The following is an 18,921-nucleotide window of genomic DNA, read 5'->3' on the forward strand; positions in this document are numbered from 1 at the left end:
CTCTACAGTTCAATAAACACTCGGTCTTTAACAATGTCCAACAAACCGGCACGCAGGGCCCGGAATCTGTCCCTTTTCTGATTTTAATGGATCGGCATGGTGGCGCAGTGGTTAGCACTGTTGCCTCGGAGTGCCGAAGACCCAGGTTCAATCCTGGCCCCGGGTCACTGTCCATGTGGAGTTTGCACATTCTCCCCGTGTCTGCGTGGGTCTCACCCCCCCACAACTCAAAGATGTGCAGATTCCTCTTCGGGGCTTTTCTCTACTTTATGCAGTGGAGTCATGGTATGTTTTTGTTTTAAACTGGGTGTGGCCTGTCTGGCACAGCAACGTGCCTGAATGTGGCCCTTCCTGTTACACTTGAAGCGAACTAAGTCTCTACTAGATACATTTCTTGGGTGTGGTCTCCCCCCATCTGTAACACATCGGAATTCCTGGGCTCCCGGCCCACTTTTCTTTCTTGCTTCCTGGCGTGGATTGTCCACGCTAAATTGCCGCTTAATTGGAAAAAGCTTTTAAAAAGGATTGATTTTATTAATATTGTGGTAACCTGGCCCCTTTCAGGGGAGATCTTTCACTGGCCACGTGACTTATTTTGGACCTACCACGCAGGAGCGGGCAAACACTGACCAATGGGGAAAAAGTGCAGAGCCCTGGGCACAGGGGCCTGGGTAGTGTGGACCTCGGAGTCAAGGAGTAAAGGCCTGCATGATATACCTCTGTGCCTGTCTACAGTCAAACCTCATTGTTGTTTCAATAAGCCTCTTTGTTATATAAGAAGACTCCTCAGTGATACCTCCATTGGTGATCAGAGTAAGTTGGACAATGATGCAAGTCTCATAATTCGTGGGGAGACGGGTCTCATCAGAAATATCTAAGTGACACCTATGATAGTGAGAAATAATGCTTATGGTAGGGAAACTCGATCTGTTCAACCAGGGGGCTGGATATATCAAGAGGTTCCGCCAATGAGATCACAGGGGGAAGATAAGCAGAAGGTCATTTTGTTAATGGTTTGTGAGCCTCAGACCCACAACCTGATTGGAAACGTGTGCCCCAGACACAAATCGTTTGGCCAGCAGGTGACACTTGTGAAAGAGCATTTCAACCCAGGCCCTCCATTATATTGCTGTGATATAAATTTAATTCAGCCGTCAGGGACCCCGTGTGTGGTGGTTGTGGGGGGGGGGGGGGGGGGGGGGACAATTTTGACTTTTGTAGCCAGGCTTCACCAAATGGCTGAACAGCGTGAATTCGGCTCGGTGCCAAGCAACATGTTGCCTCACCGCCTGGTATGTGGCATCAACAATACCAATGGACGAAGAAAATTGCTAGCCGAAACAAAAATATCTCTGGATAAAGTGATAGAAAGAGCTCAAGCCACCATATGTGCTAAGAAGGGCTCTGGAGTGGACCGGCCACTCGTTGAGCACCCCAAACCACAGGCTGAACAGAGATCCCAGGAACAGAATGTGGACAGAAGCAAGGAAGAAAAGTGGGCCGGGAGCCCAAAAATTCAGATGTGTTACAGATGTGGTGGAGACCACTCCCAAGAGATGTGCCAATGCAGAGATTTTGTCTGCTTCAAGCGTAACAGGAAGGGCCACATTCAGGCACGTCGCTGCGTCAGACAGGCCACACCCAGTTTAAAACAGAAACGTGCCACGACTCCACTGCATAAAGTAGAGAAAAGCCCCGAAGAGGAATCTGTGATTCACAGGTTAAACATAGTTCAAGTAAGCAAGATAGCTCCCATAGAAATAATCATTATGGTCAACGGGCCATCATTGAACATGGAGGCCGACATAGGGGTGCCGGCCACAGTGATGAGTGAACAAACCTACAAATACCTTCGGGAAAGGGCCCAGTCATAGCAAAAGAATATCAGAAAAGGAATATGGATGTTTTACAGCAATTGTGCAGGGCATTGGTGAGGCCATACCTGGGGCACTGTGTGCATTTTCAGTGTCCTTATCTGAGGAAGGATGTTCTTACTGTGAAAGGAGTGCAGCAAAGATTTACCAGGCTGATTCCTGGGGTGGCTGGACTGTCATATGAGGAGACTAAGTCGGTTAGGATTATACTCATTGGAGTTTAGAAGAGGGATCTCATAGAAACTTATAAAATTCTAACAGGATTAGATAGGGTAGATTCAGAAAGAATGTTCCTGATGGTGGGGCAGTCCAGAACCAAGGGTCATAGTTGAGGATAAGAGGTAAACCTTTTAAGACTGAGGTGAGGAGAAATTTCTTCACCCAGTGAGTGGCGAATCTGTGGAACTCACTGCCACAGAAAGTAGTTGAGGCCAAAGCGTTGTGTAATTTCAATAAGGAATTACATATAGCTCTTGGAGCTAAAGGGATATGGGGGGAAGGCAGGATCAGGATATTGAACTTGATGATCAGCCATGACCATAATGAATGGCGGCACAGGCCTGATGGGCTGAATGGCCTTCTATTTTCAATGTATGACTCTATGTAATCTCTGAGTCTAAGAAACACGACTACTAAGTTGGCAACATATAGAAGGAAAACCCTCGAGATTTTAGGTACCACAACGATACTGGTGTCAGATCAACAAGTCGGCCCAATTATCCATGATTACAGTGGAAGGACAAGGGCCGAATCGCATGGAATGAGATTGGCTGCATCAGATAAAGTTAAACAGGTTAGAAATTTTCAGGATATCAATGGAATTTTTCAAGATGTCCTCTGCAAGTATGAAGATGTGTTTCAAAATAGAGCTTAGCCGAATACAAAGGGTAAAGGCAAGAATTTATGTGAACCCCGAATCTACACCGAGATTTTTCAGAGCTTGGCCCGTCCCATAGGCTCTACACCAGGAGGTTGAAGCCAAGCTGGAAGAACTAGGTACCATAAAACCAGTACAGTCCTCTGAATGGGTGGCCCCTATTGTCGCTGTCTTAAAACCTGACCGTTGTGTCAGAACCTGGGGTATAGTCCATCCAGTCCAGGTGACTTATCCACCTTCAGACCTTTCAGTTTCCCCAGAACCTTCTCCTTAGTAGTGGTCACTGCACTCACCTCTGCCCCTTGGTTCTCCTGGAACTCTGACATCCCACTGGTGTCTTCCACTTGACGACTGATGCAAAGTAACTATTCAGTTCGTCTGCCATTTCTTTGTTTCCTATTAGTACTTCTCCAACCACATTTTCCAATGGTACAATGACTATTTTTGACTCTCTCTTACCTTTTTGTATTGAAAAAAACTCTTCCTATCCTACTTTAGATTACTAACTAGCTTGCACTCATACTTCATGGGCAGGTTGTTTCGACTGGCGGGTGAAAGCAGAACTAGGGGACATAGCCTCAAAATAAGGGGAAGTAGATTTAGGACTGAGTTTAGGAGGAACTTCTTCACCCAAAGGGTTGTGAATCTATGGAATTCCTTGCCCAGTGAAGCAGTTGAAGCTCCTTCATTAAATGTTTTTAAGGTAAAGATAGATAGTTTTTGGAAGAATAGAAGGGATTAAGGGTTATGGTGTTCGGGCCGGAAAGCGGAGCTGAGTCCACAAAAGATCAGCCATGATCTCATTGAATGGCAGAGCAGGCTCGAGGGGCCAGATGGCCTACTCCTGCTCCTAGTTCTTATGTTCTTATGTTCATCTTCTCCCCCTTTATTGCTTTTTTTAGTTGTCCTCTGCTCGCTTTTAAAGGCTTCCCAATACTCTGGCTTCCCACAAATCCTCGCCACTTTGTATGTTTTTTCTTTAGCCTTCATGCTGTCCTTGACATCCCTCATCAGCCAAGGATGCCTTGTCCTCTCCTTGGCATGATTCCTTCTCCTTGGAATGAATTTCTGTTGTGCCTCCCGAATAACCCCAAAAGCTCCTGCCAATGCTGTTCCACTGTTTTCCCTGCAAGGCACCTTTTCCAATCAACTCTGGCCAGCTCCTCCCTCATGTCTTTGTACTCTTATTTAATTGTAATACCGTTACATCTGATTGCAGCTTCTCCCTCTCAAACTGCAGGGTAAATTCTATCATATTGTGGTCACTGCTCCCTAAGGGTTCCTTCAGCTTAAGTTCCCTAATCAAGTCTGCCTCATTACACATCACCAAATCCAGAATTGCCTGTTCCCTGGTAGGCTCTGTCACAAGCCGCTCCAAAAAACTATCTCTTAGACATTCCACAAATTCCTTTTCTTGGGATCCACTACCAACCTGATTTTCCCAGTCCACCTGCATATTGAAGTCCCCCATGATTATTGTAATATTGCCTTTTTTATATGCCTTTTCTATCTCCTGATTTATTTTCTTCCCCACATCCTGACTACTGCTAGGGGGTCTGTACATAACTCCCATCAGGGTCTTTTTACCTTTGCGATTCCTCAACTCTACCCATAGAGATTCTATGCCTTCTGATCCTATACCGCTATCGATTTAACTTCATTCCTTACTAACAATGCAACCCCACCTCCTTTGCCCATCTGCCTGTCCTTTCAATAGGACATATATCCTTGGATATTTAGATCCTAGCCCTGATCCCCTTGCAGCCACATGTCTGTGATGTCCACAACATCGTACCGGGAAATTTCAATGTGCGCAACAAGCTCATTTACCTTGTTCCATATACTGCACACATTTAGGTACAACACCCTCAATCCTTCATTGACCACCTCCCTTTTCACACCCTCCTCAGTCACTGTACCCTGTACTGTGGCCTTTCTGATTTCTGACTATGGCTTCTTTGCCTTACACTTACCCCTTACTGCTTTTTGTTTCTGGCCCCGTTTTACTTCCCTCTGACTTCCTGCATCGGTTCCCAAAACCCTGCCACATTAGTTCAAACCCTCCCCAACAGCACTCGCAAACACCCCCCCAGGACATCGGTTCCAGTCCTGCCCAGCTGCAGACCGTCTCGTTTGTACTGGTCCCACCTCCCCCAGAACCGGTTCCAATGTCCCAGGAATTTGCATCCCTCCCTCTTGCACCATCTCTCAAGCCACGCATTCATCCTATCTATCTTGACATTCCTACTCTGACTAGCTTGTGGCACTGGTAGCAATCCTGAGATTACTACCTTTGCGGTCCTGCTTTTTAGTTTAACTAACTCCCTGAATTCAGCTTGTCGGACCTCATCCCAGGATAGGAGCGGTTCTGACCCACAAGGTGGAGGATGGCACTGACAGGCCCATGTCTTTCCTCCCAAACACTGACCAATGCAGAACAAAAGTATGCACAAGTTGTAAAAAAGGGCCTAGCTATGAAATACACGGTGTTTAAAAATTCACTCTATATGTGTATGGCCTCTGTTTCACCACAAGCCACTACCAGGGCTACTCCACGAGGATAAACCACTTCCACCTATTGCTTTCACCGGGGTGTCAAGGTGGGCCTCGCTATTGGTGGCTTATAGCTGTGATTTCCAACATTGACCGGGGACACAGATCTCCAATGCCGATGAGTAGGCTCTCCTTCCCTCTGGCACTGTCGCCCGTGCCACAAAAGATTGTCCTCAGATTAAATTTTCAGAATACCCTGCCGGTTTCTTCAGCCCAAATCAGGAACTGGACTCAACACGAGATATTCCTCTCGAACGTGAATTACATGGTTCGAATTGGACGGTACCACGACAAGTCAGATCAGGTTGCTGGGTGATGGTACCGTCCCCAGCAAGAGAGTCACTGCTGCAGGAGCTGCACAGTGTGTACCCTGGCCAGACTAAGATGAAAATGTTGACCAGGAGCCACAAATGGTGGCTGAGTACCGACAGAGATATTGAGAACCTGTTTGTCAGTTTGACTTCTGTGAATCATTAACCTGCGGCTCATCTGCTTCCATGGGAGTGGCTTGGCTATCCATGCACAAGGTTACACATTGATTTCGCTGGCCCCTTCCCAGGAAGAACGTTATTTTTTAAAATATAAATTTAGGGTACCCAATTATTTTTTCCAATTAAGGGGCAATTTAGCGTGGCCAATCCACCTAACCTGAACATCTTTTGGGTTGTGGGGGCGAAGCCCACGCAGACACAGGGAGGATGTGCAAACTCCACACGGACAGTGACCCACAGCCGGGATCGAACCTGGGACCTCGCCGCCATGAGGCAACGGAGCTAACCACTGTGCCACTGTGCTGCCCTCAGAAAGAATGTTCTTGATACTGGTGGATGCCCACTTCAAGTGGCTGGACGCCCAGGAAATGGGGTCAAGAACCTCAGCAGCCACCATCGAAGCCCTGAGACGCATTTACACCATTCACGGCTTTCCAGAGGTGTTGGTTTCTGACAGTAGCAGAGATTTTATAGGTTAGGGGTTCCAACATTTTGTTCAGACTAATGGCACCCAGCACACTCGTGCAGATCCTTATCACCCAGCCTTGAATGTCATGGCAGAAAGAGCAGTGCAAATGTTTAAATCTGCAATGATAAAAAACAACCAAATCGGCTGCAGTGCCTCAAATTCCTCCTCTCACATCACTACTGGGGTCACACCAGCAGAGCTACTGATGGGTTGGCGCCTTCGTACTCAGTTGGACCTGGTGTTCCCCAACTTGGTAGGGAGGGTGGAGGCGATGCAAGCCGCCCAAAAGTATCACAACTCAGTGAAAGACAACAGATATCATTTTTGTGAGGAACTTTGCACCTGGTCCATCGAGGATATCTGGGAAAATTGTGGCAAAATCTGGTCATGACTTATATCTGATGGACCTACAAGGGAGACGAGTGCAGAAGCATGTAGACATAGGGAGCACAGAGGTTCCAATGACTGAACAGGTGGTTCCGGTGGGCACTACCAGCAACCCTTTGGTGGAGCCTGAAGCAAGGGTCGAGGAGGCCCCTCCCATTGCGCCCGAGGGGTTTGGAAAGGGGTGCACCACCAGCGAACCTGTCAAGACCGCAAAACAACCTCCTGCAGTTGACAAAGACATTGCCTCACTGGTGGGGGATCCAGTTGGGGAACTGAGGCATTTCACCAAGCCTAAGATGTCCTCTGACAGACTGACTTTGTGAAGGGCTGTACCATATCACCCTGCGATCTTTCACTGGCTACGTGACCCGCTTGGGACCTATCACGCAGGACCACGTGAACATGACCAATGGGGAAGCACACGGCCCTGGGAGCAGGGGACCAGGCAGTATGGACCCAGAAATCAAGACCTGTATGATATACCTTTGTGCCTGTATATAATAATAATCTTTATTGTCACAAGTAGGCTTACATTAACACTGCAATGAAGTTACAGTGTGTGGTGAATATAACATGGTAATTCGCACTGTATCTTTGTAAGCGCAGTAGCGTAACCCGACCACTAGGGGGAGTAGCTCTGGGAATGCTCAGGAGCTTGTACAGGGCTCCACCCTTGGCTCCGCCCATGACTCCTCCCCCTTGTGCTGCTGTATAAATACCCTTGTCCAGAGTCAGCCTGCAGTTCACTGAGAGTTCATCAACGGGTACCAGGCTGGCTCTGTAGTAAGTAGATTAAAGCCTATATTCATATCGGAAACACGTGTCTGGTGAATTGATGGTTCCATCACTATGAAAAGCTCCTAGTCTCCACTTTCCGGTGCCTGTTCAGGTACAGAGAGACAGAAGTCAGGTTGTCCAATTCACCTAACAAGCACGTCTTTCGGAACTTGTGGGAGGAAACCGGAGCACCCGGAGGAAACCCACGCAGACACAGGGAGAACATGCAGACTCCACACAGACAGTGATGCAAGCCGGGAATCGAACCTGGGACGATGGAGCTGTGAAGCATCAGTGCTAACCACTGTGCAACCGTGCTGCCCAGTTAGATATAGTTAGACCTGATTGCTGTTTCCAATAAACCTCTTTGTTATTTGAGAAGGCTCCTTCGTGATACTTCGCACGATACAAATACTATTTGTTGTCAATGTAGAATTTTAAATGCAAATAATATGCATTCAGTCTGGATGTCTCCCGTGACGATCTCCTTAACACAAATACTCTCTGTTAAAAGTACACAGCCCCATGAGTCCTGTGCACTGACCTGTGTTCTAACTGACTGCATTGAGAAAAATAGGTCTTTTTTATGAATGCAGTCACCCTGAAGCCAATGAGCCAATTTCTCTCCCACATGGGAGGAATTCACTTACTAGAATATCAACATCATCTTCATGAAAGAGCAGCGGGTGACGAAGAGCTCGTTGAATATGAGTGTGTGTGGAGGACCCCTGGAAGTAAGTAGCAGCATATTTTGGAAAGGTGTATTGGGCAAGATCGTCCTCTTCATCAGACCCAGAGGAGAGAGAGGTGTCATCCAAATCAAACTCCTCCAATTTCTCCTGTTTCACTTCCAAGTCCTGAAAAGAAGTGCAGAGCATGAGCAACAGGAAGAGATCCCAGTCAGACAGACAGTATTCCCAATGATATAGAGATCCCAGTGATATAGACAGTGTTCCCAGTGATACAAAGATCCCAGTCAGACAGACAGTATTCCCATTGATACAGAGATCCCAGTCAGACAGACAGTATTCCCATTGATACAGAGATCCCAGACAGACAGTATTCCTATTGATACAGAGATCCCAGTCATACAGACAGTATTCCCAGTGATACAGAGATCCCAGTCATACAGACAGTGTTCCCAGTGATACAGAGATCCCAGTCATACAGACAGTATTCCCAGTGATACAGAGATCCCAGTCATACAGACAGTGTTCCTATTGATACAGAGATCCCAGTCATACAGACAGTGGGCGAAATTCTCCCAAAACGGGAGAAATCGTAAAACTGCCGTAAAACCCGGGTGGGTTTTACGGCATCGCGCCCCTTCCCGACCGGGGACCGATTCTGGTCCCCGGTCGGGGCTAGCAGCCCGACGTCGGAGGCTCCGACAAGTCGGGCTTAACGAAAATCGTTAAGCCCGCTTGCCGGAGTTAGCGCCGGCTGACGCGTCATATGACGTCAGCCGCGCATGCGCAGGTGGGAAGACTCCACCCGCGCATGCGCGGGTGACGTCATCGCGTTTTTGCGCGAAACCCGCGCATGCGCGGGCCGGGTTGCCCCTCAGCCGCCCCGCGTATTGATACTGCGGGGCGGCGGAAGGACAAATAGTGCGCGGGCATCGGGCCCGCTGCCCGCGATCGGTGCCCACCGATCGCGGGCCCATGGCACCCTTGGCACGGCCGTGGTACTGCCGTGCCAATCGGTGCCATGGTTATTTTTTGCGAGTTTGTCACGACGTTTTTACGAACGGCAGGACCAGGTGTGTTTGCCGTTCGTAAAAAGGTCGTAAAGGGCTGGGACTTCGGCCCTTCTAACAGCTGAGAATCACTGCCGGCCGTAAAAAACCGGCGGCAGCGATTCTTGTCGGGATTTCGGCGGGGGGGGGGAGAATAGCGGGAGGGCGTCAAAAAAGTCGGGAAGGCCCTCCCCCTATTCTCCCACCCGTCGTGGGGGGGGGGAGAATTTCGCCCAGTATTCCTATTGATACAGAGTTCCCAGTCATACAGACAGTGTTCCTATTGATATAGAGATCCCAGTCATACAGACAGTGTTCCCAGTAATAGAGATCCCAGTCATACAGATGGTGTTCCCAGTGATACAGAGATCCCAGTCATACAGACAGTATTCCCATTGATACAGAGATCCCAGTCATACAGACAGTGTTCCTATTGATACAGAGATCCCAGTCATACAGACAGTATTCCCAGTGATACAGTGATCCCAATCATACAGACAGTGTTCCCAGTGATACAGAGATCCCAGTCATACAGACAGTATTCCCAGTGATACAGTGATCCCAATCATACAGACAGTGTTCCCAGTGATACAGAGATCCCAATCATACAGACACTATTCCCAGTGATACAGAGATCCCAGTCGTACAGACAGTGTTCCTATTGATACAGTGATCCCAATCATACAGACAGTGTTCCCAGTGATACAGAGATCCCAATCATACAGACACTATTCCCAGTGATACAGAGATCCCAGTCGTACAGACAGTGTTCCTATTGATACAGAGATCCCAGTCATACAGACAGTGTTCCCAATGATACAGAGATCCCAGTCATACAGATAGTGTTCCCAGTGATACAGAGATCCCAGTCATACAGACAGTGTTCCCAGTAATAGAGATCCCAGTCAGACAGATGGTGTTCCTATTGATACACAGATCCCAGTCATACAGACAGTGTTCCCAGTGACACACAGATCCCAGTCATACAGACAGTATTCCCAGTGATACAGAGTTCCCTGTCATACAAACAGTATTCCCAGTGATACACAGATCCCAGTCATACAGACAGTATTCCTATTGATACAGAGATCCCAATCAGACAGACAGTATTCCCAGTAATAGAGATCCCAGTCATACAGACAGTGTTCCCAGTGATACAGAGATCCCAGTCATACAGACAGTATTCCCAGTAATAGAGATCCCAGTCATACAGACAGTATTCCCAGTGATACAGAGTTCCCAGTCATACAAACAGTATTCCCAGTGATACAAGAGATCCCAGTCATACAGACAGTGTTCCCAGTAATAGAGATCCCAGTCATACAGACGGTATTCCCAGTGATACAGAGATCCCAGTCATACAGACAGTATTCCTATTGATACAGAGATCCCAGTCATACAGACAGTATTCCCAGTGATACAGAGATCCCAGTCATACAGACAGTATGCCTATTGATACAGAGATCCCAGTCATACAGACAGTATTCCCAGTAATAGAGATCCCAGTAATACAGACAGTATTCCCAGTGATACAGAGTTCCCAGTCATACAAACAGTATTCCCAGTGACACAATAGATCCCAGTCATACAGACAGTGTTCCCAGTAATAGAGATTCCAGTCATACAGACAGTATTCCCAGTAATAAAGATCCCAGTCATACAGACAGTGTTCCTATTGATACAGAGATACCAGTCATACAGACAGTATTCCCAGTGATACAGAGATCCCAGTCATACAGACAGTATTCCCAGTAATAGAGATCCCAGTCATACAAACAGTGTTCCCAGTGATACAGTGATCCCAGTGATACAGACAGTGTTCCCAGTGATACAGAGATCCCAGTCATACGGACAGTGTTCCCATTGATACAGAGATCCCAGTCAGACAGACAGTATTCCCAGTGATACAGAGATCCCAGTCGTACAGACAGTGTTCCCAGTAATAGAGATCCCAGTCATACAGACAGTGTTCCTATTGATACAGAGATCCCAGTGATTTGGATAGTATTCCTATTGATACAGAGATCCCAGTCATACAGACAGTGTTCCTATTGATACAGAGATCCCAGTCATACAGACAGTATTCCTATTGATACAGAGATCCCAGTCATATAGACAGTGTTCCTATTGATACAGAGATCCCAGTGATATAGATAGTATTCCTATTGATACAGAGATCCCAGTCATACAGACGGTGTTCCCAGTGATACAGAGATCCCAGTCATACAGACAGTGTTCCCAGTAATAGATATCCCAGTCATACAGACAGTGTTCCCAGTGATACAGAGATCCCAGTCATACAGACAGTGTTCCTATTGATACAGAGATCCTCGTCATACAGACAGTGTTCCCAGTGATACAGAGATCCCAGTCATACAGACAGTGTTCCCAGTGATACACAGATCCCAGTCATACAGACAGTATTCCCAGTGATACAGAGATCCCAGTCATACAGACAGTGTTCCCAGAGATACAGAGATCCCAGTCATACAGACAGTATTCCCAGTGATACAGAGATCCCAGACATACAGACAGTGTTCCTATTGATACAGAGTTCCCAGTCGTACAGACAGTGTTCCTATTGATACAGAGATCCCAGTCATACAGACAGTGTTCCCAGTGATACACAGATCCCAGTCATACAGACAGTGTTCCCAGTGATACAGAGATCCCAGTCATACAGACAGTGTTCCCAGTGATACACAGATCCCAGTCGTACAGACAGTGTTCCTATTGATACAGAGATCCCAGTCATACAGACAGTGTTCCCAGTGATACACAGATCCCAGTCATACAGACAGTGTTCCTATTGATACAGAGATCCCAGTCAGACAGACAGTATTCCCAATGATACACAGATCCCAGTCATACAGATAGTGTTCCCAGTAATAGAGATCCCAGTTATACAGATGGTGTTCCCAGTAATAGAGATCCCAGTCATACAGACAGTGTTCCCAGTGATACAGTGATCCCAGTCAGACAAACAGTGTTCCCAGTGATACACAGATCCCAGTCATACAGACAGTGTTCCCAGTGATACACAGATCCCAGTCAGACAGACAGTATTCCCAGTGATACACAGATCCCAGTCAGACAGACAGTATTCCCAATGATACACAGATCCCAGTCATACAGACAGTGTTCCCAGTGATACACAGATCCCAGTCATACAGACAGTATTCCCAGTGATACACAGATCCCAGTCAGACAGACAGTATTCCCAATGATACACAGATCCCAGTCATACAGACAGTGTTCCCAGTGACACACAGATCCCAGTCATACAGACAGTGTTCCCAGTGATACAGAGATCCCAGTCAGACAGACAGTGTTCCTATTGATACAGAGATGCCCCAGTCTAGCAGGTAGGTATTTTAGGGCTCGGCCAGCTTGGTCTGCAGTGGTGCTACTGAGCCATTCTTGGTGATTGATATTGAAATCCCCCACCTAGAGTACATCCTGCCCCCTTGCCACCCTCACTGCTTCCTCCAGGTGGTGTTCAAATTGAGGAGTACTGATTCATCAGCTGAGCGTGGTCGATATGTGGTAATCAGCAGGAGGTTTCCTTGCCTATGTTTGACCTGAAACTATGAGACTTCATGCATTCTGGAGTGGATTCCCAGGACAACTCCCTCCCGCTGTATACCATTGTGCCGCCACCTCTGATACCCCGGATTCGTGATGACGGTGTGTGGGACATAGAATCATAGAATTTACAGTGCAGAATGAGGCCATTCAGCCCATCGAGTCTGCACTGGCTCTTGGAAAGAACACCCTACCCAAGCCCACACCGCCACCCTATCCCCATAACCCAGTAACCCCACCCAACACTAAGGGCAATTTTGGACACTAAGGGCAATTTAGCATGGCCAATCCACCTAACCTGCACATCTTTGGACTGTGGGAGGAAACCGGAGAACCCGGAGGAAACCCACGCACACACGGGGAGAACGTGCAGACTCCGTACAGACAGTGATCCAAGCCGGGAATCGACCCTGGGACCCTGGAGCTGTGAAGCAATTGTGCTATCCACAATGCTACCGTGCTGCCCCTGTAAGGTTACCTGTAAGGTATGATTCTGTGAGCATGACTATGTCAAACTGTTGCTTGACTAGTCTGTGAGACTGCTCTCCCAACACAAGCCCCCAGGTGTTAGTAAGGAGGACTTTGCAGGGTGGACAGGGTTGGGTTTGCAGTTATCAGTTCCAGTGCCTAAGTTGGTTTCTATCCTTTTTTTAGGCTTTGCAGCAGTTTTGATACAACTGAATGATTAACTTGGCCATTCAAGAGTCAACCAATTCTGTGGATCTGGAGTCACAGATAGGACGGCAGGCAGCAGGTTTCCTTCCCTGAACCACAGTCGTGAACCAGCCGGATTTTTTACGACAATGGGTTTTATCAAATGTTTATTTGATTCAATTTCCACCATCTGCCAGGGTGGGATTCGAAGCAGAGTATTACCCTGGGTTTACTGGCTCACCAGTCCATTGACAATACCACTAGGCCACCACCTTCCCATCTGCCTACAATGTTCCCAGTGATACAGACGGGCATCCCATGACAGCAAAATAAAATCAGAGTACTGCAGATGCTGAAAACCTGAAATAAAAACAGAAAATGCTGGAAAATCTCAGCAGGTTGGGCAGCATCTGTGGAGAGAGAAACAGAGTTAAGTCCATACGACCCTTCTACAGACCTGCGGTATTATCCAGCATTTTCTGTTTTTATCCCAGAAATGTAGATGGATACCTTAGTGACGAAAGTCAGAGATCCCGTGATCTTGAAAGTGTCCCCAGTGATAAGGTGAAGATCCCAAATGAATGGATTGTAAAATCTGCCGGGTTTAATTATAACGTCGGGTGGAAAAACACACCTTTGTTAAAATGATGCCCTGTCTCTTTGACCCACATTGCCCTCAGACTAATCCTGTCACAGGCAGCTCGGGATCGCTGCACCTACTCTGGCTTCAATTCTCCAAATGGCCAATATTACCTCGAAACCCCGAGGGCCATGGTCTTCCTGGCCAGCCAGCACAGTGGGCAAAAAGGCGAAGATATTGTCCACCATGTCAAGTTCATCGAGGCACTCTATCTGTGGCTCCTGCTGCGTTTTGAAGTACTCCTCCCTCTGCCGCCTCTCATTCTCCATGTCCATCTTGGCCATTCGTGTCAGGTGGTCCTTCAGAAAGAGCAGAGCTTAGATTTAGCACAGACCTGAAGAATCGGAGGACGTCGGGAGAAACAGACACAGCACTACGAAGGCGCTCAAAGGGAGCTCACTTTGCAGAGGACAGCGGCGCCTAAGGGAGTGCCATGAACCCACTTCCAAACCTATAGCCCCTGCCAGGAGTGTGGCACCTGGGAATCACCTCATGGGTAAAGTCGCAGTTTAACTTATGTCAAAGGTCTATTCATACAGCTACTGTTCACTGCCACCCCCAGTGCAGTGAATTGTCCTTTAAAAAGGGCATTGCTTCAAATCCCCCCCCCCCCCCCCCCCCCCCCCCTCAACCCGATCCCCACCCCCCCAACTTCAAAATTGAGCAGAATGGAAATCTAGGCTGACACTACAGTGCAGGGCTGGAGGGTGGTGGTGGTGGGGTGGTGGTGGGGGGGGGGGGGGGGGGGGGGGATATCAAGTACATGGGGAGACAATAAAATCTAAATGGTGCAACTTCTAAGGGGATGCAAGAAGAGCGAGTTCTGTTTGTGTTTGTGAAAATTCTTCAAAGGTGGCTAAACAAATTCCTACAGCAGCTACAGCATCGAGCTAACGCTTGGCAACGAGCGGCACCAAGTTTTTTTTAAACCATATCTTCACTCCCATATTTTTTGTCCTCTTTGGGGAATAGTGGGGGAAGTGGTGGAAGAATTCCGGAGCTGATTATCAGCCTGTTGAACCGCGTTATGCACGTTCCTTCTGTGGCCAACAATTCCTGCCAGTGTCTGTGCGAAGTCTGCACGTTCTCCCCGTGTCTGTGTGGGTTTCCTCCGGGTGCTCCGGAGTTTCTCCCCACAGTCCAAAGATGTGCAGGTTAGGTGGATTGGCCATGATAAACTGCCCCATAGTGTCCAAAAAAAAAGGTGAGTTGGGGCTACTGGGTTACGGGGATAGGGTGGAGGTGTGAGCTTGGATAGGGTGCTCTTTCTAAGAGCTGGTGCGGACTCGATAGGCCGAATGGTCTCCTTCTGCACTGTAAATTCTATTATTCTATGAACCCGGAGCTTCTGGTACTGTCTGTAAAGGGGCTGCCCTGGGGTGGTGGAAGGTGCTATATGAATGTAAGGCTTCGCTTTTATTCTTTACTGTAAATCCTTTCCTCACATCTCGACGTGAGGCTGCTGGGGTTCCACAGAAAACCACTCTGTGCTCACCAAAAGACAGGGACATTCATGCACTTCATGAAAGGAATTCTAATTTAATCAGTCACTTCAAAGCGAGGCAATCCCCAATATTTAGGCATTTTTTAATCTGAGCTGTCAGAGTGCCAAAGGCTGTAGAGCAGCTTTGCCACGCTGTGGTAAATGGACCAGAGCTCGAGTAGAGGACATATCCTGAAGCTGCTGTGGGGGAGAAGGTTGCATTGACCAGACATTGGGGGGGGGGGGGGATGACAAGGGCTGGATGGCGGCAGCAGTTATGTGAAAAGAATTGAACAGCGAAGATTGTTCAGTAAAGTGTCAGTGAGACTGGGTTGTCAGGGAATACTCATACACGTTTCTTCTCGTCAGCTTCTGGTTTCGCCTGCACATCGTCCTCAGCAAAGCGAATTTTCTGAGCTTCAACGCGTCTTTGGATCTACAAAGCATCAAAAAAGGGAAACACTTCAAAATGCTTCAACTCTACAACTCATGCTGACCAATCATCCACAATTAGCGCACCCCCCATCACACAAAGAAACCCCCCCACACACAGAGACCCCCATATAGCCCCCCACATACACAGACCCCCCACATAGCCCCCCCACATAGCCCTCACACACGCACACAGACCCCCACATAGCCCCTGCACACAAGGAGACCCCCCACATAGCCCCCCCCACACACACACAGAGACCCCCATATAGCCCCCCAGATACACAGACCCCCCACATAGCCCTCCACGTACAGACCCCCACATAGCCCCCGCACACACACACAGACCCCCATATAGCCCCCCACATACACAGATCCCCCACATAGCCCCCGCACACAAGGAGACCCCCCACATAGCCCCCACACACAGAAACCCCCCACATAGCCCCCACACACAGAGACCCCCCACATAGCCCCCACACACACACAGAGACCTCCCACATAGCCCCCACACACAGAGACCCCCCACATAGCCCCCGCACACAAGGAGACCCCCCACATAGCCCCCCACATACAGAGACCCCAACACATAGCCCCCACACACACAGAGACCACCCACATAGTCCCCCCGCACACAGTCCCCCCACATAGTCCCCACACACAGAGACCCCCACATAGCCCCCCACACACAGACCCCCCACATTGCCCCCACACACACAGACCCCCCACATAGCCCCCACACACAGACCCCCCACATAGCCCCCACACACACAAAGACCCCCCACATAGCCCCCCACAGAAAGACCCCCCCACATAGCCCCCCACACACACAGACCCCCACATAGCCCCCCACACAGAGACTCCCCACATAGCCCCCCCACATAGCCCCCCACACACGCAGACCCCCCACATAGCCCCCACACACAGTCCCCCCACATAGTCCCCAGACACACACAGACCCCCCACATAGCCCCCCAACACACAGAGACCACCCACATAGTCCCCACACACAGAGACCCCCACATAGCCCCCACACACAGATACCCCACATAGCCCCCCACACACACAGACCCCCCACATAGTCCCCACACACAGACCCCCCACACAAAGACCCCCCACATAGCCCCCACACACACAGAGACCCCCACATAGCCCCCCACAGAAAGACCCCCCACATAGACCCCCACACACACAGACCCCCACATAGCCCCCCCACCCAGAGACCCCCACATAGCCCCCACACACACAGACCCCCCACATAGCCCCCACACACAGAGACCCCCACATAGCCCCCCCACACACAGGTCCCCCCCACACAGATTCCACCCCATACAGATCCCCCCAACACATAGATCCCCCCACACACTCAGAACCCCAGACACACATTCCCCACACAGACCCCCTCCACACACACAAACAGAAGCCACATACAGAACACACCCATACGCCGACCCCCACACAGAAATACCCCCCACACAGAAACTCCCCCTCAATCACACCCAACACACACAGGCCCTCCCCCTCAATAACAGCTCTCCAACATACACACACAGACCCTCCCACCCCAACACATACAGGCTTTCCCCCTCCACACACATGCAGACCCTCACCTAAATCACACCTCCACACACAGAACCCCAAACACACACAGACCACACCCCCACCCTGCCACCCTCCCTCAATCTACTCAAACACTGCAGCTTCTCAGCTGGTACAATGTCGCCATAATTGAGCTTAGCAGTGGTGGCACTGTGGGTGGGATTCTCCGTCCTGTCCGCCCGGTGACTGGAGAATCCGCCCAAGGTCAATGGACTTCTCCATTGTCCGTGTCTCGCCCGGGGCGTTCTTGCGGCAGGCGGGGCTGGAGAATCCAGCCTCATGTTTGTGTCCCGAACAGGTAAAGATGTTAGAAGATGAAAAGAGCCCCAGAGGCATCAGAAGCTGAACTCTGTGTGGTGGTATGAATGGGAGCACTGCCATTGGTGCAGAGCACTGGTTTCCCATTGGCTCTGGCTGGTCCTGGGCGCCGCCATCTTGGGGCCCCGGCTCCACGTGCGGGTCCTGGGCGCCGCCATCTTGGGCCAACACGGAAGACCCTGCCAGTGATTACTCTGCCACCAAGGATGGTCTGGAACTCTCGCCAAGACTTACTTCCATCAAACTCGACCAGTCGCGACCACGCACGCTCGCCAAGACAATGACGTCGATCCAGCTCAACGGGCATGAGACGAAATGCCTACTAGACTCCAGGAGTACGGAAAGTTTTGTCCACCCCGACACGGTAAGCGCTCCCCATCCACCCAGTCAAACATAAGATCGAGTTAGCCTCGGGTTCGTACTCCGTCCAGATCACCGGGTGCTATGCGCTCCGGCACTCTTGGGCCTGGATTTCCAGTGCAACCTGCAGAGCTTGACCTTCCAATTCGGCGGCCCTATTCCCACCCTTACTGTCTGCAGCCTTGCGTCCCTCAAAGTGGACCCCCCTTCCTTGTTTGCTAATCTCACCCCAGATTGTAAACCTGTCGCCACTAGGAGCAGACGATACAGTGCCCAGGACCGGACCTTCATTGGGTCCGAGGTCCAGAGGCTCATTAAGGAAGGAGTCATCGAGGCCAGCAACAGTCCCTGGTGAGCCCAAGTGCTGGTAGTTCGGACTGGGGAGAAAAACCGGATGGTCATCGATTACAGTCAGACCATCAACAGGTTTACGCAGCTGGACGCGTATCCTCTCCCCCGTATTTCCGACCTGGTTAACAGGATCGCGAAATACAAAGTCTTTTCCACGGTGGACCTTAAGTCTGCCTATCACCAGCTCCCCATCCGCGTGAGTGACTGCAAGTACACCGCGTTTGAGGCAGATAGGCGTCTCTACCACTTCCTCAGGGTTCCATTCGGTGTCACAAATGGGGTGTCGGTCTTCCAACGGGAGATGGACCAAATGGTCGACAAGTACGGTTTACG

General features: G+C 49.5%; 1 protein-coding gene across 6 annotated transcripts in view; it reads right to left on the minus strand.

Moving 5' to 3' along the window:
* LOC119976212 (unconventional myosin-VIIa-like) overlaps positions 1-18,921 on the minus strand; it is a 270,037-nt gene that overhangs the window by 115,060 nt on the left and 136,056 nt on the right. For all 6 annotated transcript variants that reach the window (XR_005462884.1, XM_038816529.1, XM_038816530.1 and 3 more), the window contains 3 exons: positions 15,881-15,964; positions 14,159-14,344; positions 8,079-8,285 (listed from right to left, as the gene is read on the minus strand). Coding sequence is in view for 5 of the 6 variants with exons in the window: in XM_038816529.1 (XP_038672457.1) it covers positions 8,079-8,285; positions 14,159-14,344; positions 15,881-15,964 (477 nt within the window). In the remaining variant the exon portion in view is untranslated. The remainder of the gene's footprint in view (positions 1-8,078; positions 8,286-14,158; positions 14,345-15,880; positions 15,965-18,921) is intronic.

This window comes from Scyliorhinus canicula, chromosome 13 (assembly GCF_902713615.1).
Source record: "Scyliorhinus canicula chromosome 13, sScyCan1.1, whole genome shotgun sequence".
In the NCBI taxonomy this organism is placed as follows: domain Eukaryota; kingdom Metazoa; phylum Chordata; class Chondrichthyes; order Carcharhiniformes; family Scyliorhinidae; genus Scyliorhinus; species Scyliorhinus canicula.